Source organism: Melospiza melodia, chromosome 12 (assembly GCF_035770615.1).
Source record: "Melospiza melodia melodia isolate bMelMel2 chromosome 12, bMelMel2.pri, whole genome shotgun sequence".
NCBI lineage: Eukaryota > Metazoa > Chordata > Aves > Passeriformes > Passerellidae > Melospiza > Melospiza melodia.
Window position 1 is genome coordinate 5,028,114 of NC_086205.1, and position 25,476 is coordinate 5,053,589.

The 25,476-nt window shown below is 41.9% G+C and overlaps 1 protein-coding gene across 1 annotated transcript in view; it reads right to left on the minus strand.

Annotated features, from left to right (window-relative positions):
• LOC134423508 (glypican-5-like) overlaps positions 1–25,476 on the minus strand; it is a 376,790-nt gene that overhangs the window by 330,378 nt on the left and 20,936 nt on the right. Inside the window, exon 2 of the mRNA XM_063166493.1 lies at positions 20,653–20,814. Coding sequence (XP_063022563.1) covers positions 20,653–20,814 — 162 coding nt within the window. The remainder of the gene's footprint in view (positions 1–20,652; positions 20,815–25,476) is intronic.

Below are 25,476 nucleotides of genomic sequence, written 5' to 3' on the forward strand. Positions count from 1 at the left end.
CAGCAGATTTCTGTCTGAGTATTCCTTAGATGATTCCTTGACACCTTTATTTCAAGATATCCCAGAGGAAAAAGTGTGAAACCCAACTCTGTCCACTGCCATCCAATAACTTTATCCAGTTTAGAGGAAAAACTGGAAATTGGGACTGGAGTAGACACCAATAAGAGCAGACATGGCACTAAATCCTGCTCCTGAGGTCTTACCTGTGTGCTTCTAATTCTGCCTTCAAGAGTTTGTGTATGTGCAGAATCAGAGCCTACAAGGTCTCAGCTGACAGATTTAAATCATGGCCATAACACATTTGTCCTACCTGTATTTAAAGCCCTGGAAGTTAATAGTAATAATATAATATAGTAAAAAATTAATATAATATAATATAATATAATATAATATAATATAATATAATATAATATAATATAATATAATATAATATAATATAATATAATATAATATAATATAATATAATATAATATAATATAATATAATATAATACCTATATAGTATACTATGCTATATACAGTATATATATATATATATACACTGTATATAACATATAACATACTATATACACTATATATAGTATTTTATATATACAGTATTATATAATTATATTGATAATTATTGCTTATCTTTTCTTTTTCACTGGAACCTAAACAGTTAAAATAGTTTGATTTGAAAATACACTTCAAAATTTATAAAAAAAAAAAAAAGACATCAGGTTTTTTTTTATTAGAAGATGTACTGATGGAAGAGAATATGTCAGAGAGTACTAAAAAACTCAAAGAAATCATCAACAGGCAACATGAGTTACTGTTCTGCCAAAAAACTCTAAACCCAACCTAGTGCAACAGTCCCAGATTTATTGGTCTGGAAAGAATAAAGAGCCTCTCGAGCCACGAGTTGTTAGTGCATTAAAAATTGCACTGGATCAAAACACTAGATATAATTTCACTAAAGGGAATCATTGAAGAGCATGGAATTTACATGGGGTTTCTCTACCCAGAATACATGAAGTCAGCATCTGGCTTCTTTTATTAAAAGTAGCATTTTTTTGCCTTTTTCTTTAAATTTTTTCTGGAATAGCTCATTGTTATGCCGTGTAGCCAAAACCATTTTATTCTGCTGGCAAACACGTTCAATGTGGATTTAATAAATAATATGACTGGGAAAGTAGTTAATAAATATTATTTTTCACCAGGAGATTCTGCTGCCTACAGTGAGAAGCTATCCAAGGTTAGTTTGAGACACTGACATGTGCCTGCATGTTGATGTTTTGGGCTGGGTTTTCTTATTAACAAGGCATCAGGCACACGACTTTTGATGTCCCACCAGAGCATTTTGATTTGAAAATGCAACGAGTGCCAAGTGCTGTTAATGCTGATCTCGGTGGGATTTTTAGCTCTATTTTTCTGGAATTCCAACATTATCAACAGGAGTCTTTTGACTGCAGGTTTAACTGCAAAGCACACGGGTTCCAGGGAAACACAGATCTGTTTAGTCAGAGATGCTGAGGAACATCCACAGAGTTAAGATTCAGTCAGGCTCTGATTTGAATCAAGTTGATGAATTGTAAATAGAAACACTCTAATCCCACACAGGGACAGCAGGGAACTCCCAGAGCCCCTCTGATGTGCTGAATGGGTTCTTTTAGAAAGGAAGGCCACACTTCAAGAATGCTGATTGAAAAAAAAAAAAAAATCTTTTTCCATTAAAAAATAGGAGGAGGGCAATTTCTTTTTTTAAAATTCTCCCTGGCACCAGCCAAAGATACGCACACAGAGTTTTGATGAACTCTGTTCCTCAGTTTATAAGCAACAGTGTCCACACTACACAATGTTCAGGTGCCTTATCTCAGTGTGCTTTTCCAGCTATTTAACAGATCACACAAGGTCGTGGCTCAGACCTTAAAAGTAAAGATGTTGCATGTGGAAACCTTCTGGAGTAAATGAGAGGAAACCACAAGGCACAATCTTTTGGGTCAGCAGATTATATGGGTTCAGATTTGCTGGTGTCAGAATTATTACTTACATTTTCAAAACAGATTTTAAGCAGAATGTAAGTGGTTCTCCCACTTTTTCTTTTGCTATTATTTTTTTAGGAATGGTTTGGTGTGACCAACCCTCGCATACATTTCAACTTGATCTATAATTTTATGTTGACTGCTCACTGTCCTAACTCAGAATAATTCTGAAATAAATTCTGGGAATTGTTCTGGGTTACAAGTTTTTAGAAAACAAAAGAAAAAAGACCATACAGCTGAAGTTTTCACATGGTTTTCCACTGTAAAGGATATGCATGTTACTTCTCTATAATTGCTAACTACTAAACCATCACATATAGATCCATGCTTTAATTAATACATTTTAACCTGACAACATTAAAATGTTCTCAAAATAAAGTGGGATGAAAAATATTTGGAACTTTGTTTTATACTATATATATATTTAAAAGAGTAATTACTTTTTTTGTTTAAATTCAAGAGTAAGATTCTTTAATAACTAAAATGCCCAGGTCCTCCTCTCTCATGCAATGAGCTACAACCTGAGATAAAACCAAAGGCAGAATCTAAACAGAGTCCAAATTTGAAAATAAAAGAATGAACACATCCACAGTTCTCTATGCTTATAAAATACACTGGAAACAAAAACAACCAACCACAAATAGCATCCAAATACTAACAAGAAAAAGCTTTTTTTCACTTACAGCTCAACACAAATATTAAAACCGTTTCAGTTAAAATTTCATTTCCCAAATCACGGATCAATAACTGCATCAGCTTTAAATAGCAAGCCAAGATGAGAATGTGTCCAAATTACTCCAAAGGTCATCATAAAGGCTTAATTCCATTTTTATATCCAATTTTTTATTTAAACAAATTGTCATGCATGCGAATCTGAGAAATTCAAAGGTTAGCGTGTAAACAGACTTGAGTTCCTTCACTCACGAGCCCTCAGGCTGTCGAAACTCATATCCTGGCAGACCAATAAAACTTGTATGAAATCAAAATGTTTGATCTCCAGAATGCTGAGTTCTTTGGTCCCAAGCCAATAAAGAACCTAACCATGTGTCTGTCTGTCTTTAAAGCACATGAATCGAGGGCTGACCCCGACTTGAGCAGCCAGTGAGCCACAGCAAATGGCTGTGGAAGGAAGATGAGAATGAGGAGTTGTCCTGAGGCTTCCAGAAACTTATTTGACAGAACAACAATATATTGAGTGTTCAGATTCTTTTTCAGACAGACTGGACTGTGCAGCACAGCCCTCCTAGGCTGGAAGACCCCAAGCATCTTCAGGTGATGTGCTGCAGACCCTGAGTGCCTGCCTTAGGTTGAAAGATTTATCTGTGGGTGTGTATTCTATCCCCACCTGTCAGAGCTGGGGCAGTTCTCTGCTGTCCCTGGGGCAGTTTTTCCTTTCTCTCTCCCCCAGCCAACCCTCCCTGCAGGAGATCTCTGCTGTCCATGGCCACTGAGTGTCCCTGCAGGGCTGAGCCAATCCCAGCATCCCATGGGGAGATGCTCCGCCCAGGGGAGGAGCCAAGCATTCCTGCCTGGATGCAATCTGAGCCTGGCACAGCACAGCAGCCTTTGCCCCCTGCATTGCCAGAGGAGCAGCTTTTTCCCTACTTTGTCAGGGTTGTTTTGTATCACTGCATTGTTTATTTTTTATTTTCTTCCCTAGTACAGAACTGTTATTCCCATTCCCATATCTTTGCCTGAGAGCCCCTTAATTTCAAAATTATAATAATTCATAGGGAGGGGGTTTGCATTTCCATATCAGGGGAGGCTCCTGCCTTCTCTAGCAGACACACCTGTCTGGTGTGGGTGTAATCTCACCACACAAATTTTTAAGCAACATTCAGTGCCAGAACAGCTCCATTCTGATTCCTGCCTTAACAGGGCCTTGTGCTGTGTCACCAAACTCAGCACATGGCCTGGTGGCACTTGATATGACAGCAGTCCCAAAAGGTGTGTCACAGTGTGTGAGGGGAAGAGTGGGTGGGCTGGAAGCCTGCACTTTGCTTTTAGTATTTCAGTTTTATTGATCTTGAAATAAAAACTCACTAAAACTTGCTATAAAGCCCATCAGTCATAAAACAAGATCAAAAGCAGACCTATAGAAAAGATGTCTGCTTGAGGAAAAGACCTTGATGACGGTTTCAGAAATACAAGAAAGCACATCCTTAAATAATGTTTATAGCCTCAAAACTGCTCTGTTCAGACAGATTATAAAATTAGATAAAACTATCTATTGCCTTGAGTGATGACAGGAAAATGAACGCTTCATCCTCTACAGAACCAGGGATCTTCAGATAAGATTTGTCTCTGCCATCACAAGATAAATCACCGTGGGTCTCATGCTGCTGTGATTTACACCAGCTACACCTGGTGCAACTCGAAAGCCTTCACTCAACTTACTCCACCTGCAAGGAGCCATGAGGAGAATCAGTCTTCTGATACAGAGAGATAACTTAAAGATCTTTGAAACCTTCATTAGTTCTTTGCATTTTCCTTGAAGCTGTGCCATCCCCAGCCTTATTTTATCTTTGTTATTCATCAGCACGTTATTTCTAAGCCTGCAGTGGGTAGATGTGCAGGTATGTATTTTTTTTTATACAGCTTTTTCTACTTGTCTTATTTGTCCTTGAATTGTTGGGTATTCCTTTCTGCAAAAGTAAAATCATTGTTGAGGCTAGTCTTGCTGCTCAGACCTAATGAAAACACTTAGCAAAAAAAAAAGGGAGGGAGGAGGTTTGGTGAATACTTAAAAAAAAAAGAGATGACAAATCTCATAGCCCAGTAGAAAAATGCCTAGATTACAAGGCAAAAAATTACAACAAATTCTGATTCAGACCACTGAAATTACACAATAAAGCATACCTGACTCATTAAAAAGCTCCCCTCCACTCTGAATTATGCACTCAGAAGAAATGACAGCTCATGCTATCAAGTGCCACATGCACGTGGTTAAGGCGTGCAGGAAAGTGAGTGACTGACCCACAGCATCCACACACACTGCCAGAAGGACACACTGACATGAGGGGACTTTTCTCCCCTTTAAACCAAGCCCCCAGCTCCAGACCCACCTGCTGCAGAAGCAAACTGCTCAGCAGGGTGAGAGGAATGTCAGGAGTGTGCACAACAGCCACAAATACCCAACACAGAACTGGTGTGGAGCTGCACCAGCTTTGCTGGAAGGAAGGCTGGCTGAGGATATTGGAAAATGAAAGGTTAATAGGGAAGGATGGCATTTGTTATGACATGATTTGGTACTCTGGACACAGAATTCTTCAGCCACAGAACTCTGAAGGTCTCAGACTGAAAACCAGTCCATTTTCCTTCCCCCGCTGTATTGGCTAGTGAAACAAAATATCTGTTTTGTTTGAACCTCAACCTTCTCTCATACCCTTGCAGAAGTTACTCTGCACATTTGAATATCAAAGCACTGGTGTTTTTCCTCCATCTATTCCAAATTTTGCCACCACATACAGAAGCAGCAAGAGTGAGGTAGATGTGATAAACAGTCTCAAAATCTGAAGGGAGGTGGTGGCAAAAGAGTATTTTTGCTGCTACATTTAGCATGTAAGCTAAAACATTAGGAGGTTATAAGAGTAATTTTGTTTTCAACAAAAATTAACTACAGTGGGCTTTGGTTCTTTATACATTTACGTTCTCTGCAGGACTAATCTCCATACATTGTATTATTAAATCTAAATAAAAAAGAGAAGTGCCTGTCTCTCTTTGCATGTGTATATATCAGTACTTTACATTTTTTGTATCTCATAGGTTCTTTTGGCACTTGCTGACTTTCTCCTGTCCCCCAGCAGGACCCAATGAATGATCCTTCTCTCAGGAATCCATTTTTGCAGGTTGCCAGGAGGAAGATTTCAGTAATGAGTTCAAGCTGGCTCATACCCATTGCAGTTCACTCATTTGCCACATATTCCATGGCACATCCCAATAAAGCAATCTTCACTGGGGAAAACAGAACCCTTCCCTTTTCTTTGGCATCATAATTGAAAAGTTTCAGATTCATTCTGTCCTTGGAGCCAGAGCCCAAGCTCAATTAAATCAGTGCAAAGATTATCAGGGTTTTTAGCTCCTTCTGGACCACAGCCAAGGTGAATGCTACATTCTGTTTTGTAAAGACTACATACATTTAAATCAGAGAAGCCTTTCTCATTCCTGTGTTTGCAGGTAAAAAACAATATTCATCTTGGTAAGAGCTGTTTCATCACTCACTGGTGCTATATCCTCCTAATATCTGCCAGCTCTGCTCAGCAGCTTCATGCTCAGGGACAGAACCTGCATGCCTGAGAGCTCTCACCTTCATGAGAGTTATAAATATCAGCCACTGCCACATCAATCCTGACAGTGACTCCAGGACAGCAGTGGCTGCAGCAGGAACTTCTCAAGGAAACACTTCTGAATCACCGAAATTCCCTTTACTCCCAGTGCACAGATGCACTCTTCCATTATGCCCAAGGGTACTGAAATGAGTTACATACATGAAGACTGACATATTCATCACTAATCCCAAACAATCAACAGAACAGCAGTCTGGGTTAAAAGGATTCTCCCTCCTGCAGATGGTCTGCTGTTACTTTAATTTCACATTCATTTGCTAGGGCCCCCAAACATTAATATTTTTTTGCAATAAATTTGGTGGATTTCACATTTTCTGACCATTTTGTTCCAGCTGACTATACTTGAAGAAGTTAGTATCTCTGGAGTGTTAAGTTTAAAGCATTAAAAAAATTAAAACTATTCCTTAAACTTAGATATTTATATTTGTACCTTTAGACCTACTCCCCATTCTGTGAGGCATTATTTTGTCTGCAGTGTTCCAGCATTTTATACCTCATGTTTACAACTACCATGTGCTCCTTTTCTGCCAAGTTTAGTGAAGAAGGAAGGATGAAATGTGCTACAGGAGGTGAGTCCTGCCAAACCCCAACAGCCTCTTTTCACCCCATTATTTAAAAAAAAAAAGTGCCTCAGATTTAGAAGTCTGTAAGAGCATTTCAGAGACCCACACATCTCTGTGCTTTTAAAATATAAAAATTTCTCATATTTAATGTTAATTGCACACCTATATGACTGGCATCTGGATCATTTCCTGCTGAGTGAGATGCAGAAATAGCCCTGATTTTTGACTTCTAGTCCACAGGAAAACATAAAAATCAGCTCTTTGCCACATGTCAGAAGTTCTCCTTAGAGCAATCTGCTCAGGCAGGAACAGAAGGAAGGTATTCCAGAGAGATTGGGTCATGTTTTCTGTTAGGACTTTCACACAACCACCTGGCCCAAAACTGCTGAGAGAGAAAAGGAGGATATCACACACGAGGAAGTGATTAAATGCATGTAGAAAAGACATTCTAGCTTGGATAACTGCTTTCTGTCTGCTGGTCAGCTGTTATTTCTCAGAATGCTATTTATCCACCCAAAATTCCTGCCCAGCCAGCTGTATGAGCACTGTTGTTGGGTGGAACAGCCTGGTCATGGAGAGGAGGAATGAGGAGAGGTTCCCAGAGCAGTGAGTTCTGCACAAGGTGCCATGGGGCACAGGGCTTCAAACATTCCAGCAATCCCTGGTCATGCATGGAAAATTCAGATACTACCAAGAAGCCTTCTCAGAACACAGCTAAAAGGGGCAAAAAGAGATCTACAAGTTCCGTGTTTCCACATGTGCATCTCTAAAATCCTGGTAGCAGAGACATACAGAGGATTGTTATGAAAAGCATCTACTCCTGTCCACAGCCTTCTGTTTACAATAAATGCTGTGAAACCCTACAAAGGCAATAACAGAAAGGGTGAAATAATTATTATATCCCCTACAGACACACCTCTTTCCCACAGCAATCTAAAAGAGGCTGAAGGAAGCTCTCACAAGCATTTGAGAGAACAAATCAGAAAAAAAGTTACACAGCTGCAAAACAGTCATAGCAAAAAGAGTAAGAACTATTAAAGCTCTTCTTTCTGTTAAGAATCCATGAAGGTTTGCATCAATACTTACCTTCCAAATGTAAAACATCTAATTTTAGGATGGTACAAAGACACAAGTCTCAATACAGCAAAATGAAGAGAGCCAATCTCAAGCCTTTCTCTTTCCACTGAAAAGATTCAGAGCAGATGAAATTATTTTCAGCAGGAAAAAGCTGTTGGATCCTCTCACATCTGAGAAAAAACACCCTTTAATTGTTATGAACAGGCCTGTAGGGCTGAGGGAAGGATCTGGGAGTATGCATGGAAGACAGGACCCATGAATTCCTTAATTCCATGTCCTATTCTTACACTGCTTTCACTCAGATTCACTCCAAAGCCCAGAGCTCCTCCACAACATGTCTGAAGAACAGGGGGAGGGTGAGTGGTTTTGGTTTGTAATTTAAGATTTTTTTATTTTGAGATTTTTTAATGGATGTGTTGATGAGCAGCACGGTGGGATTTAGTGTTGGTTAACTATTAATGTATTTATTTTATTTATTGTTGTGAGATAGGATTAGGAGAAAGGTAAAGTAGGTTTAAAATTTTAAAAGGGTATAAGGAAAGTTTTATTAATAGTATTTAAAAGAAAAAAAAGCTGATAATATAAAGAAATAAAACTTAAAATTTTAAGTTTCAATTTCAATGAGAAGCCTCAAAGCCTCTAGGAAGCAGCATCAATCCTTTCCCCACTGAAATGGATAGGAAATAATGGAGCACATTTTATTTATAACACAAATTTTCCTAATCCCCAAATCTGAATGTAGAGAAAATTGTCAGGGTGGTGACAATTAAAAGATTCAGTACTTCATTAAGGAAACCCCAACTCTCAGGAAAACAGCAAACAAAAGGCACAATCCAATAGCAGCTTCCAGAATATTTACACTCCATCTGCAAGGTCTGAAGTGGAGAAATGCAATCCAAACAGATGTCCATGAAAAAGGCACAGGACCAGGAATCCACTTAATTACTTCAATTAACTTCAAATCTGATATGCTGCACATGTCATTTCACTGATATTTCTGAGGACAGATGGAAAGCCGTGTCCATTAAAAATCATATGGAAAAGTCAGTTTTAGTGAGAATTGTGTTGACATGCCATGGATTTGAGCAGACACCTCTACATGGTTATAGCACAGCAGTCAATGGGATAACTGGTATTTCCTTAGAAATGCCACTCTCCCCACACTGGCGTACACAGGGCTGTTCCAAAGCACCTCTGACACCCTTGCCACCGGGCAATCACAAAAAAAAAAGTCACAAAAAAAGGACACAATCACAAAAAAACCACACCAGCAGGGTTGATTTCCTTACCTTCAAAGACTGCTACAATTCCGAAAACTTCTGAACATGTTTTGTCTGAAGTAATTTAAAATCAAGCACATCTCTCTTTAAACTGGAGTCTCCTCCAAGCCTGCCAACCCCAAAGCTCTCAGCTGGTGGGTGACCAGGCAAGCCATGACACTGCAGAGCATCAACGAAATTGTGAGCTAAGATCCAGCATGAGTTCTGAAATCTGATCTAGAAGTCCCAACATAGCTCAGAACACTTTCTCTTGCACTGAAAAACACGACCCTGTTGGTTTTGCACACCCTGCATCTGTCTGTGCTCCTGCCTGTTGTGTTACAGGGACTGTGATGTTCCCAGCACTGTCACACTGACTTAGGGCTCTATGTGCAGCCCCAGCCCATCAATAAAATACCCCACAACAGCAATGAGTCACTTTCTGCCAATAACTGTGTGAAAAGAAAACTTTATTCTCTTTTTTTCACAACTAGACACACCTAACAGTTTAGATCAGTAATGCATTGTGTTACTCAGCATTACTAAAAGGCACACATTCAAATTACTCTAAAAGCAGAAACAGATTCATTAATTTGGCTAAAAACGTCAAAGTAATCTAAGTCATTCCACCTCTGCCCTCTAAACCAAGGCCAAAAAAAAACCCCAATGGCAGTGTACATGTAAACCTAAAAAAAAAATTTAATTTTTTGAGTACAATATTCATCCACTGAGTCTACAGCTGGCACACTGCAAACTGAAATGCCACCATCACTGGGGCACAGAGCTGAGACTGGAATCCATTTCTATTTCCTGTGCTCCCCTGAACATACTTGCTTTGTGATTCTGTTCTCTTAACCCTGAAGTCCCAGTAATTTTCTTTTTAAGTCTGAAAATGCAATGGTGAAAATTAATAATTTCCATCCATTTACACCCAGTTATCTATAAGGGTTTTACTCATATTTTTGTTGAACTGCCCAGCATTTACAATATTGCAGGATCAATACTATTGCTCAAAAAACATCTACAATTTTGGATCCAGAAATGGCCTAAAAAGTGCCTCTCCTGTTTTCAGATACACAAGAAAATGGCTAATAAAATGACAAAAGGAATTTTTAACAACTGATCATCTTTGGAGAGAAGGATGTGTAATAAAAAGCTGAATTTTCATTGAAGTACCCCCAAACTGGCAGTCAGTGGTCTTTTCATTTCAAAAATCACTTTGGAATAAAAGTTTAAAAAAAAAATAAAATCCTTTGTGCAGGATGTTCACACACTCACACTCCTATTCAGAAATCTGTCAGAACACATTCTTTCTCAGGTCTTTACCCACTTATTTTTCAAAATTCAGCCTGACTTTGGCAAGCAAGAACCTGAGCCTCGATTACAGGGGGAACAACTGGATGTCAGAAGATTTCCTGAAGCACTCCCAGAGCCAGCAGCAGAGCCCTGGGCTGAGGGACTGGGTGAAACCACACTGGGCAGTCATGATGGGAATTTCCTGATGGAAACACCCCGTGAGAACAAAAGGGAAACAAAGGGAGAAAACCAGCCACCTTCTAGAGCACAGGAAGGGGACAACAGAAATTTCACAACCAGGTTGTGAACTAGGTGTGCAACTCCAGAAGAAAGGACAATAAAGGAGATATACCAGGTAGCCAAGCCCTCGGATTCATTTGTTCACTTTGCTTTTGCAATCTTTTTGGGTTTTTTTTTTGGTTTTTTTTTTGGTTTTTTTTTAATGAATGAGCACTTTGTCTCCAGCCAACTTTGTATCTTTGTGGTTTCTATCTCATCTAACATCTCATTAGTTTGTTGGGCTACAGTTCCACCACGTTTTTGTACTCTGAAAATACAATCAACAGCCTGACAAGGCACTGGAGAGAACAAAGAGGAAGAAAAAGACAAATACAAGCACCAACAGGTGAAATATGGACAGGGTTGGAAGATAACCAAATACATGATCACATGATAGATATGTGTGTGTGTATGTTCATTAGATTTCTTGTTGTAGCACCAAGATGCCCTACCCACATTGCCTGAAAAGCAGCTATAAATAGATGATGAAGAGACTGTTCCCTGCCCCAAATTGCTGACATTCCAGGCATCAAATGGCAGCCGCAGGCAGACAAGCTCAGGAAGAAAGTTAACACAATGGTTATCAAGGCTAAATGGATGATATCTTATCTGGATGATCTGCTGTTTCCTTTTAAATGTATTTAATGTTTATTTCTCTCACCACTTCACATGGAATCATCCTGTCCTTTCAAAGCCTCAGGCCAAAGAGTTCCATAAAATCTATGTTTAATAAATTGAATGTTACAAAGATATCTAAACAATCCAGCACTTCTGCTTAGCAGTCAAAGCACTGCAATCCCAGTAACCAGCCAAAAACCTCAATACTGATAAGTGTATAATGATTTCCAGTGTCAGCTTCTGGCAATATTCTCCAGCTATCCACAAGCTCAGCTCTGCAGGTGCACTCCTCAGGAAGAATTGCAGCATTTCACAAAGCAAAGTTGCACTCAGGAACTGCTGTAGCAGTGAGCTGCTCACAGGGCTGGGCACTGCCAAGGGTGACTGCTCATTGCCACTGGGATGTTGGGGAAGATGAAGCAGGAAAGCCTCATAAATATGATTGCCTGGCAAAAGATTTTGAGAATATGGAAACTATAAGTGAGATTGAAATGAAAGCAAGCTTTGAGATCCCTTAGTTACTGAACAACGGGAAAACAATGGTGTGGCCAGCTGAAGGTGATCCCCTTTGGATGGAACAACACCCTCTGCTTGCAGACAGCTCCAAGGGTCAGAGCAGACCCTACAGCTTGGCAGAAAGGGCCCAAAGAGGAGTTTTTAGGGTTTAAAATGTAACATGCTATAGTAATGTAAGGATTCTTATAGGCTGTATGGAAATGGTATAGGATTTGTATATTGTACTAGATTGGTTAGTGAGAATCAGAATATTCAACACAGAAGATGATTTATGGTATTGTAATGGGAACTTTGCGCTCTTACCCCTTTTTCTCTCTCACCCTCTCATCCTCTCTACCCATCTCCTTCTCTCGGGCCTGCTCTGAGCTGTGGCTGGCAGCTCCCAGCAGGGCCCTGCACCCAGGCCCTTTGCAATAAACCCCAAATCCCAGCAGGGCCCTGCACCCAGGCCCTTGGCAATGAACCCCAAATCCCAGCAGGGCCCTGCACCCAGGCCCTTTGCAATGAACCCCAAATCCCAGCAGGGCCCTGCACCCAGGCCCTTGGCAATAAACCCCAAATCCCAGCAGGGCCCTGCACCCAGGCCCTTGGCAATGAACCCCAAATCCCAGCAGGGCCCTGCACCCAGGCCCTTGGCAATAAACCCCAAATCCCAGCAGGGCCCTGCACCCTTGGCAATAAACCCCAATCCCAGCAGGGCCCTGCACCCAGGCCCTTGGCAATGAACCCCAAATCCCAGCAGGGCCCTGCACCCAGGCCCTTGGCAATAAACCCCAAATCCCAGCAGGGCCCTGCACCCAGGCCCTTGGCAATAAACCCCAAATCCCAGCAGGGCCCTGCACCCTTGGCAATAAACCCCAATCCCAGCAGGGCCCTGCACCCAGGCCCTTGGCAATGAACCCCAAGTTCCTGGCCTGGCTGCAGAGATCTCTGCTCTCCGTCCATCCCCACTGTGCCACCACCCATCGTTCCTACACTGGATAAAAAGTGATTTCAGTCTAATAAGTAAGACTTAATGGAGGGTTCTCCCATGTTTAAGGAGAAATCCACTATTAAAAATACAGTCACCAGCTGTAGTTACCCTATAAAGACTTATGTGGAAGTGATCATTACTGAATTTGGTTTGCAGGACAGTGATTTCCATTCCACAGCTAGAATTAAGCATCCTTCCTCGGTTTTCATTTATTTTTCCACTTGATTTGAAAGCATAAAGTCATCAGGATTTTTTTATTTCCTCCACTATTCTTCTGATTTTTCCTGTGTTCTTTTAAAGACTTGTGATTTTCTTCCTAACAAGCTGCCCAAATGACAAGCAGCAGCCAAGGGATACATTAATGCAATCAGAAACACACAGAAATTACCAAGACCAACAGGTATTTACATTCCAGAGGAGTCAGAGATGCTGACTGAACACCAGAATCACAGGTGGATAAATCCTGGCACTGAAGGCACAGAGAATCTTTACAGCTCACACATCTCTAACATGAAAGGGAGCACAGGAAAAGCCAAAACTGTTCCCATTTGAATTTTTATACTGGGAGAAAAGGCTGGAATTACTGGCCAGTGACAGTACCTGACATTCAGATCCCAGGTAACCAGCAGCACGGGTTACAGTGGACAATACAGGATGAAAGGTGTACTTTGGATGCAGGAGGGGAGCACTATCAAGGAAACACAGTAGTTTGATTAGGGAAATTATCTTTTCAGTAATTATCTTTCAATAACTTTGAAAAAACAGTGAAAGCCATACAAAACCATCAGATACTTGTTTTTTTGTAATGTACCCTATGGGAAATCAAACAGTATGGGAAGAATCTAGAGGCACACAGTCTTAGAGGACATGAGAGGCTGGAATTAACTTCTGCACAAGCTCATTTTATGTTTAATAGGCACTACAGGAAAATTTTAAAGCTATGTTTTATTTAAACGTTTTATTTGGGAATTTTCCCTATTTAATTTTCAACCTGTACGTAGAAATAAAGTAAATTTCTTAACTATTCATGGATAGTAGATCCCAGTGATTTAAATTTCTATGAAAAATGGAACAATATTGTATTGTTGACACCAAGTAAGAAACATATTAATTCTTTCAGTAATGTACAGCATGAAAGCATCAATCTGAATCTAGAATCCTGACAAAAATGTACACACAACTTCTGAAAAGGTATTACTCCAAAGCACCACAGGTAGTCTTTTAGCCAAAAAGAAAATACCACCTCACACCATTCAGAAAATTTAGAGACAGAACACATAAGCTGCACAGAGAGTTCAATAATCTCCATTCACAATGTAATGTTAATATTTACTCACAGTCCCTGGCCCCCACCAAGATTTTCTTTTAATTTTGCAGGTTCAGAAGATAAAAGGTGAGAGCATCAGGGAGCAGCACATTGCAAACCTTTTATTTTGCTGAGAGAAGGACAATTACAGGAAAGAATTTAACACCTCCTTCCACCACTCCACATGCAAAGACTGAAATCTTAGCAAAGCCCTGGGCTTTCAAGGTAAAATCTTATAGGCAAAAGAAGAATAGAAGGTAAAATCTTATAGGCAATAATAGATTTGTAATGGTAAAATTTCAGGATCCATGGACACCGTGGAACAAGTAAGCAGTGTGTTAAGAGCAGGAGACCTGAAGCACAATTAAACAGCATCAGCACACAGTCAACACTGCCAATTCTGCTGTGGCAACCAAGAGATAACCTGGAAAGAAGGTAATTAAGGGACAGTGAGCTCAACAATGGATAATTGGTACATCTTGGCCTTGACTTGGCAAGCTCTGGCATTATCAATTTCCAGGGAAAGAGGGAAGCATGTCCATATTTCTGATAGATTTCCCTGCTCATTTACTGCCCATGCCCTCAGTTAGGGCAAAGCAGCCCAACCATTCCAAGATCAAGGACAAGAGGAGCATCTCTCACTCCTGCAGCAAACACCTCAGGAGACTACAGTAAGATAAAATTCCTTCCTCTCCAAGGTCTCTAGAAAATACTTTTTTAGAGATATCCTATAGTATATGATGTTCCACCTCAGGAAACACATCTTCCCCTCTCTGCTCCTCCCCTTACCTGTCTGCAGCACCAATACACCCTCACTGAGGTATCCACAAGTGCCTGAGGTCTGTAAAGAGCACCCAGTGCTGTGCTGTGTCTGCATTTCAACAAGAGCCAGCAGCAGCTGAGCTGAGCCTGGTTTGGTCACTGGGATGAACTGGGGGTTCTGCAGCCCCAAAGGCAGGCAGCAGTGCTGCACAGCAGGCAGCTCACAGCTGGGAAAGGATTTTCCAGCCTTGGATGCATGCACAACTCTCACTGCTACTGGAGGACACAGATCCACTGGGACCCTGGAGCAGGAGGGGGACAGGAATGCTCTTCCTCTGGTGGAAATCATTTTTGCCTAGAACCAAAACCAAACTCTGCATCCTGGCCTGCTGGAGTCCTGGATGCTGAGAATTTCAGACTTTCTGTGCTGCCAGGCACTGACCCCCAGGAGAACACTGCATTGGCCTGGGGCCGTGGAGAAGCTTCCAAAATGGAATGGCAGAACTGGGATTGTGGCTGTGGAGGTTGAATAGAAGTGTGTGATATCACAGGGTGGGAAACTTAGAGTTTAAGGGTTTAGAATATAGTAATATTTAAAAAGCAAGATGGAGCTTTTAGGGCAGAGACTGGTCCTTGTTCTTCACCTTCTTCTCCATGGGTTTGGGTGGGATTTATTTTGTCACTGGACATTTTGTGCCTTGTTAATGAAAGACTGCAGAACTCCCTGCTGTGAGATTGTAACTTCCAGCCCAAATGTCAGCAGAGCACAACACACGTGGGAAGGGGTGGGGAACAACTTGGCTGAGTGAATAACCGAGCAGTGCAGGACTACAAAAACCTACTTAGAAAACAACACTTCTGCATTTCTGTAATCCAGCAGTAAATAACAGGAACCAGAAGCACTGGTGGTGAGCTCTGGCAGGTTTCTGCTGGTGATGGTTGGCCTTTTTTTAAACAGCTCATCGATTCTGGACTGCATCCATGTCAGCATTGTGGCTACACTTGATGCAGTAATTTACTTCAAACCAGAGTGCGCTTCTACAGCCAAGTCTTTGTTTTGTAAATGTCACTGCACTTCAACACCACTAACCAGACACCCCTATTTCAAGCTGATATTCCTAAATTCAGTAAAAATAAGCATCAGGAACACTGCAACAGAGCCAAATGAAAACAGAAAATGTTTTTGACTCCACACAGCCCTGAGTGCTCTGTAGTGTATCATTCCCTTCTGGGAGAGTTTGGATCAGTTGATTAATGGGCCCACTGGTGTTATCCATCCCAAGATGCCCTGAAACCATCCAGTCATCCCCACTCCCCATGGAGGCTTTCAGAGGAAAATCTTTGTGCTTTAGGACTTTGTGGATAAACAAGGCATTAACTTTCAGACATTTTACTGACAACCAGAAGTCCTGGACTGCTACAAGCAGCTTCCCTTTCTGTCATTCATGTCCTTCCCAAGCTTCCTGCCAGGATCAGATGGCAACAGGGCAAACCAACGTGCATGCACTGCAAGGTCAGGGCACCTGCACTATTAGAAACTGCAGCAAGGTGCTTTCCCAACCAGCACCTTCCCATTCTGTAGAAAGCAGAAGGTGAGCACAGCTTTGCCAAACCCTGTGGGTTAGCAGTAAGAAGAACAGAGCTCCAAAGCTCATCCTCCCTCCTATAGCTGGGAGAACACTGGAATTGGTCCCAGCACCTGACCCCCAAGGTCAGATAAATGTTATTTCAGAAAAGCAAGACAAATTAGTGATTTATGACCAACAAGCTTTGTTCATGGAAGCTTTCTCTTCAGAGATTAAGTGAACAATATTGCCTACAAGTGCAGAGAACAGTAATTCTTTTAAACTGTTGAGCTCAATGTTTTTCACCCTATCTCTGACAGCTGCTAATTTGGTGACTGAAAAGTGATGTAGGTTTAAAAGTATCTTGTTCTGCCTCTGTGCAGGGACCATCAGCAGAACAAATAAATTATCAGTGTTTGGATTCTCATTACCTCAAATCAGCCTCAGCACAGGATGACAGGAGCAGAGCCAAGCTGTCTGTGGGCCCTTATGTGGCACCTGTTAGCACTCCATAAAGGACACAGAAAAGGGAGGCCAGGTTCTCTCTGCTGTCTGAGCACAACAAAGCTTTCCTGACAGACTGTCCATACCTCTTCTGACAGCAACTTTCAGCCTGCACACCCACACTGCCCCTAAGCCATTAACAATAAAGCACTTGCCACACTTGGAAGTGTCCCCAAGGGGTGCAGGGAGTGCATGAGGAAATTGGGGCAGGGATGGATGAGTCTGCCAAATAACAGGTACCATCCCCACAAAGACATCCATCTAAAACAATGCATTTCTTTACAGGCAAGCCTAAAATAATCACTGTGACAAAGAAAACAGTAAGTTCAGAAGAGAATCTTCTGGTTATCACAGGGAAATGAGATACAAAATGGAAGTGTCCTGTTTCATCATTCATTTAAATAGTTCTGCTGGGCATTTCAGACTGCAGCCACAGGAGCACAGAGAGGCAGGCACATTTCTGGGTGGGACAAAGTGACCTGCTCCAAAATGCACCTACAACAAAGCCAGCTGTGGAGAGCCAAAGGCTGACAGGGAGATCATCACAACAGGCACATTGCCCTCTGTTACACAGCTCCTGTAACAGCCTGGATCACTCACTCATCCCATGCCCCTCCTCCTCCTTGCCTGTGACTCCATTTGGAGCAGTCACACATCTGTGGAGGGACTAAACCATGGCTGTGACCTCGAGGCTATACCATGCACCAGAACATGACGAGAAAGGAAATGCATCAGCTTTCCATGAAACCCTCCCAGGGGCCCTGCTTGCATTCAAGCTGCTGGAGCCCCAGATTTTGTGTCCTGTGTGGTTTAGCAGGAGCTGATTGTGATGCTGTGCCTCCCAAGCAGCCAGCTGGCCCTTCCATTGCCCTGTCCTGCTTCTCATGGGGAGGGCATTTTTCACTGCACTTGGTGCCAGTGGGGCTCTTCCCACTCAGATCAGTGCTATGAGCACCTGAGACAGGAATTCAAGCAGAACACATCCATGCAGGAGCTTTATTTAATCAAGTGTTTGAGCAAAAACACTTGCTAACATTGGAAACTTTAAAGAGGAAAAGCAGTAGGACAATCTTAGTGCTGAAGTTGTCCATGTAAATGGATTGGGCACTAGCCCAAATACAACAAGCCTGCCCACAGCTGTGATATATTTAATCAGGTCTTACAGACTAATTATCCTGCACAACTAAATCCACCTGTGAAAATTGCCTTATTTCAACCGTGGGCAAAGCTACTTGAATAACATTTTCACTTTCAAGAAGAAAACCCCAAACAGTATCTCTTCAAGTCCAAAATACCCACAGCCAACTGCAGTGCCAAGGCAGTGTAGAGAGAATATTTAACCAAAATCATAACAAAACTCCTGCTCACCTGAGAAAAATCCTTATTATTAATACTTGTGGCACCTACATGTCCCCAGAACTGTCTTGTGACTTCTTTGAAAGAATATAAGGAGATGATAACTTAAAAAAAAGAAACCAACATTCTCTTTGGGTGTCTCCCCTTCCAAAAAAGTTGTCTCTTTTTCCCAATGAAATTTAACTGCCACCACTGTGTTCTCAGTGATGGACTACTGAAAATCCATCTCTTACACCACAGTAATTTTGAAAATTATTTCATCAGCATTGGTGTAATATGAACAGTACTGTCTGCTTAAAGTGCATAAAAAGCAGCTGAGATTTCCTCAGAAGCAGGCAGCAAGGCTAACTACTGCTTTGCTTTGACTAAACTAACAGTACTAAAAATGTGTATATATAAAAGTAAATTGTGCATGAAAATTGTACAAGTAAACACCACTGCACACAAATGAATAAAGTGCTATTTTTCAGTAAGTCTGAGTCAGTTCTCCCTGCTGCAAAAAAACATGCAATCTTAAAAGCATCTGAAAGCTTCTAAAAATCAGGGTTTCCTTTTCTCAGGCTGTAAAATGTGCTGTTGGCACACTCACTTTATCATTCAAAACAGCAACAAGTGAAAACAGACCAAAAGGACAGAGTTAATTCAATGCAAAGATCTCCTCTCTCAGTAAATGTCTGCACAGCACCACTCTTAGCAACAAAATGTTTATCCAGCACAAGATAGAGAGAGAGGCTTTTCCCTGACACCTGGGACAAAACCAAAGAACAAAAGCAGCTCCCAGTGCAAGCCAGCAAAGTTACATTTTTCAAGTGTTCCCACCTCATGCAGACAGAAGGCCAGCCACAGCAAGCCACAACAAACAACCTATTTACCCACTTCCAGAAAATGCTTGTAAATTTAAACTGTGTGAAATGTCTAACCACTGCTTTCATTCCATCAAAAGGCTTCATCTGCAAGGGACAATAAAGCCTTTGGCTTGACCCAAAGGGGCTGCTAGGTTAATCTATTCTGACCTTACCTTTATTCAGTCATAATACTGAAAGATTGCTTGAATGAATAACCAGCATTTAACAATGCCAACAGGCACTCTTTCACTACAGTGCTCCTCTGAAGTGCCCTCCAAGCCAATTCTTTAGTGACAGGGGATATCAAAAATTTCAAAAATTAATTGTAAAATAAACCAAAAAATGCCATTTCTCATTTGTGGATGAAAAAGGAATGATATTAAAAAAACAAAAGAAGAAAATTTTTCTCTCGCCCCTTCATGTCTATTTCAGACTTCCACCATCACTTATTGTCAATTTTTGATAATATGCTGTCTCTTATTAACTGTCAGTCACATCTTTTATTTATAGTATTTTCACTCAAATGGGAGAAACCAGACAAAAAAAGATACTACTGATAAAACCTGCCTTCTAACAATAGCTCTTAATCACCCAGGCCTCAGCACTTGGTATTTTAACAACTACAGGCTTCATTTCAGAGCCCATTCCATGAGGGTGCTCAGCACTAAACACAGCAAAGCAGAGTTAAAATTAAGCACATAATTAGGCCCACAGAGGTCAGTAAGCTGCATTCACCACTCAGTGACTGATTTAATCACTCAGCTCCCATAAGTTTAAAGTTCACAGCCTATGTTTAAATGTCCTTCTAGAGAAAAGCCTGCAGTACCCAACACTACAGCGCAGAGTTCTCCCCAAGCATTTTCCTCCCTGTAACAGTGCAATAACCACCTGCATGAAGGAGCTAAATAGTCTGATATGTGTCTGTTAGAGCAAAGAATCTTGCATTTTGTCATGAAGCAAGAGCTGTATTCTCATTGACATATCAGTTAGAGCACTCATTTTTCAGCATCCACAAACAAATGCATCTTCATTTAATGTTCTACACCTGTAAATGGTTTAGCAACACAAGAGAATATCAAAAAGCATGACCAGCACGCACTGAAAAGACACTTAAAAATGCCTTAAAAATCCACACTAACCCCAGAAACCCCTTAAATCTGTTCCTAATTAGATTTAGGAAGATGCTTAACATACCAGTCAAGATTAAGTGCCATCACCTTTATCCAAAAGCACAACCATCAAAGAACTGGGAAGTAAACCATAAGGCAGTGACAAGAGCATGCAAAGCAAAAGGAATGAAAAATAAAAATAAGAGCTTTCCTTTGGCTTGCAGAGAATACTGGTATAAACTATTCCAAATTTCCTACCTTGAAAAGCTGTGATGTGACCAACAATCATGTACTTCAGCTCAAAGTTCAGGGCCTGGATGCTCTGAGCCCTCTCCCTCCGAACAGCTGCCTGGTAACTTTCTTCCATCTTTTTGGTGCAACATGTTGGTGCCCTGTGTTGGCAGATCTGTAAATCTGACTCTTAAAGCAAACAAGAAAAACACAAAAATTAGAAAACCTCTGAGCTTACATCATAAAAGAAATGCATCTTAATACCAGAACCACCACATTTTAAATTTTGAAACGAGACAAAACCCACAAGGAGTAACAATGTGAAACTCAGCTGTTGTCAGTAGGACACAAAGTTGTGATGATTTCATTTGAGGAATTATCAGCTGATAAGTTATTTTACACTGTTAAGAACACTGGGCACAAAAGTCACCTGGACACAGTCAGGGCCAAAACAGAATCATGGTCATGAAGATGTGTGACCGCGTTCACAGGGGTCTGAGGATGAGGGAAGAGATGAGGATCTGACTCCGTGTTTCAGAAGGCTTGATTTATTATTTTATGATATATATTATATTAAAACTATACTAAAAGAACAGAAGAAAGGATTTCATCAGAAGGCTAGCTAAGAATAGGAAAAAGGAAGAATGAATAACAAAGGCTTGTGTCTCAGACAGAGTCCGAGCCAGCTGACTGTGATTGGCCATTAATTAGAAACAACCACATGAGACCAATCCCAGATGCACCTGTTGCATTCCACAGCAGCAGATAACCACTGTTTACATTTTGTTCCTGAGGCCTCCCAGCTTCTCAGGAGGAAAAATCCTGGAAAGGATTTTTCAGAAAATATCATAGCTACAAAATGCACCATCAAAGGGGTAATATTTCCACCGTACACCTTGTACTAAAGGTATCAAAACCTGAACATGTGAGTGATAACCTTGCCTCAAATGAGGATCCAATACTCAGCCCTGGTGTGCCTCAAGGGATCACCTATTCACCTTTTACACTAGGAGAACCTCCTTAAAAAATCTGTGAGCTCCTAGGCAGCTGACCAAAAAGAAAAAAACATAAAGGCACTGCAAACACTCTCACCTTGCAACTACAGAGAAAGTTGAAGACTGATTAAAACTTCATTCTTGGAGAATTTTTTTTTGTTGTTTTTTTTAATCATTCCATCTTTGTATGTGTTTCAGTAAGTTTAGTATCCTTGGTAAAGGAACCTACATCAAAGAGTTGTGATGGACACACTCAGGGTCTGTTTGTTCTACACCACGGGACTTGCAGATGCCCGAAAGGATCTGGTACACACTGCAGGTGAGTATTTTCTGAAACTCCACAAATACACATTTTTAGAAGGGGGGGGGGGAAAAGCAGGAGACTGTTAATCAAGCACACCCCAAAGCAGGGGCACACATAAATACCAGAGCCCAAAGAGTCACACAGTATTAAGTGTGACAGTGTGTCAGGGGCTTCCTTCCCTTCCTTCCCTCCACCTCGAGGCAGAAACAGAGGCCCTGAGGGAAAGGGGTCTCAGTGTCCACCTCCATCCCATCCCTCAGGCTCTGGGATGGAGACACCTTTCCCAGGAACACCAGTGGCACACAGGTGGCCAAGCTCCCCAGTGCCACCCCAGCACTGGCTGTGTGGGCCATTCTGCTGGAGCTGGTGTGTCCCACACTGCCCCTCCCTGTGCCCAAGGGGGGTCTTTGTTCCCAAACACCACTGGCACCCCCTCCCCACACAGCCCCAACAGGGCTGGAGGGCACACGTGCATGAAAACCACCCCAATGCTCCAGAGAGCCACAACTCCTCCTGAGGGTTTCTAGAAACATCCAGGCCACTGCAGAGAACCCAGAGCAGGCCCTGGGATGGAAATATCAATGAACCATCACCAGCACTGCCCCTCACACCTGGGGTTAATGCACACCTTGCAGGTTAATGCACAGCAAGGCATAACTGACAGGGATCAAAAACACAAGGATGCACTCAGAAATCAGCAGGCACCCCCAAAGGACCAGGCTCTGCTCAGAGCCAGCTCCAGTCAGCACTCACTGAGAGCAACCCACAGGGAGGAGCTTCAATAAAAAAAAAATAAAAAGTTAGCTCACACATCTCATTTAACTCAAAAACATTGCTTCCAGCTGCGCACTCATTTGAAAGTGCAGCTAATTTATGACAAGAAGGTCAAAACCAAAGTAAAATATTTCAATTCACTACATTTTTATACAAGTTTGCAAACAAGGATCAAAGTTGTCACAGACTGAGCTGAGTCAGGTACCATTTTGGAGGTGGATTTGTTTCACATTTCAATCTAATCTCAAAAATGGGAAACAAGCACAGTGTGAAGCCCCAAGCCCCACTGAGGCCCTGCCAGGAGCAGCAGCAGGAGGGCTGCGCTCATCACCGGCTGGGCACGCTGGTCCCAGGCTGGAATGAGCTCCTTGGATGGGCTAATTTTAACTTGGATGGGCTCCCTGATCCAGTTCACCCCCTGAACACGTTTGTCCTGTCACAGGAACTGGGGGACAGGGAAGGACCAAAACTCAGAGCTGGCACCAGCAAAGCACCAGTGAAATGGAGATACAGAGAAACTGCAGAGCAACTCGCTCAGACACAAAGAGTGTCCGAGCACAGGGGCTGGAAATGTCACTCAGCATCTGCAGAACTGGGATGCTGACACCTGTAGAAGGATAGAATACAAGTAAATAAAGGTAGTATAGAAAGTAATCTTACCCCCTAAAGAGTTGCAGCTGGGTTAATTATTAAAGATTAGGAGCGGGCCTGATGTTAACAGGCCACAGCTGTAGCCAATAAGAAGAGTGTTATAAAAGAGTGGATTGGGTGGATGAAGGGACTGGACTCAGTTGGCTGCAGTGAGAGGAAAGAGTCAGTGCCCAGAGGAGCTGCCTACAAGAAACATCAAGGAGAAACTCTAGCAATATGGAACCGTTGTAATGTAATAACAATAGAACTCTTACACTATAACGACAACAGACACCCAGAGCATTTCTGCTTATAGATAAGCAATGTAATATCTGGCTCTCACAATTAAGAGATAAATATTATGTAGATGCTTAGTAATGTTATTGTAAGATGTCATTCCATAGCCCTCTTTCCCCCCTTGCCTCAGAAGTCAAGACATTCAGAGGAGGCTGGCTTGTTCCCAGGAGGGGCAGCAGAACAACTCCTGACCTCCAGTCAAGAATCTCCACCAATGGGTGGCACAGAAAGAGCTGACTGACAAAACCTTAAGAGGGACTAAAGATATAAAAGGCAGAACATCCATTTTGTGGATGAGCCACGTGGCCAGTAGTCACAGGGGGCTCCCAGCGCTCTAATTTTTCCTTATTTAGTCCTCTGTTGTAGTTTATTAAAATGTTTAAAAGTGAGCAGTTGTTTCCCACATCAGCCCTCTGCAGTTTTGTTTAACAGGTCTCTGCAAAGCTCAGAGCTGTATCAGGAAAGGTTTGAAATGGCAGGAGCTCTGTGCTGGCCCTGGCTAGGAGGCAACCCATGGCTACCAGAGCTGCCCTCTGAACTGAGGCACACAGGAACCTGCTTCTCCTCCAGAAAGCTTTAAGGATACTGATATCTCAGCTGAACTGCACTCCTGAGCTTCCCCACCCAGATATTCCCCCATGAATGCTCCAGGAGCCTGAGCACTGGGATTTGTTGGTCCAGAGCCAAAACGACACAGAAGGCACTCCTAAATAGAAACAGCTCTAAGCCCCTGACGGTTCAGGAGCCTGATGTAAAACACAGAGCACGGAAGGCCCAGCAAAGAGCAAGCCCCACTCCCTCACAGCACTGTCAGGTCAGAGCTGCCATGCACACACAGCCTGGCAATTCCATTTGCTCCAGCATTAGCCTCAGGGTATCACTTCTAACACAATTATAGAAACCTAATAAAAGGTTTCACTGCTATACGTGCCTGGGTGCCGAGATTAAATTAGAACTCATTAGTAATGTCTTAATGTCTCTAATAACTCAGATACTAATTTTAGTTTATCTCATCTCTTTCATCTTGATGAAGAATACCCTCTCCAGTGGGAAGAGGGGAGGAGCAGGGACACAGGAGAGGCTGAGCACCCCAGAGGGAGCTGCCCACCAGCCCCAAGTGCAAACTCCTCCCTTCTTTAGGGAACAAAGCCTTCAATACACCGTTCCTGAAAGTTACCAACAGCATCATTTCAGGATTTCATCCTGCTAATTTCCATCGAGGACTTGTGTTATCAGCTTTTCCCAAGCTGCCCCTCATTTCCTAGCTAATTTGGGAGGAGCCTCCACCTCAGCCTCCCCCTTAAAGCAGATCTAACCACAGAAGAGCTTCATCCAGTCAAGTTTCAAGCACCTACGAAGATGAACAATACCACAACCACTCAGAACCTGTTTCAGTATTTGACTACACTCATGATAAAATAAGTAAATTTAAAATGTCTATCTGAAGATAATTTTCCGTGTTCCAACTCACACCTGTTTTTTTTCAGCACACAGCCCTGTACCTCCAAGAAGCTGACTCCACTTTCTCTGTTTTCTCCCAAAAGGCAGCACAGCCTCCTTTAACCTTAATTTTCCTCCAACTGAACAAACCCAGCTCTCTATTCCCACGTGTTCCATGATAGGAGCCCCCTGCTAGACTAACTTTGTGCCACAGATGCAAAGCACCTGCATGCAAGGCACCTCTCTATTTCATTTTCTTATGCATTAACTTACTGACAGGGCAGAACACTTTCAACTCTACATGCCTGGGCTTCAATTCAAAGGGTTTATTATAGCTTTCCTAAAACAAATTAATTTTCTGCTTCAGATCAGATGTAAGGATTACTCTGCTGATTATGTACATTATTTTTC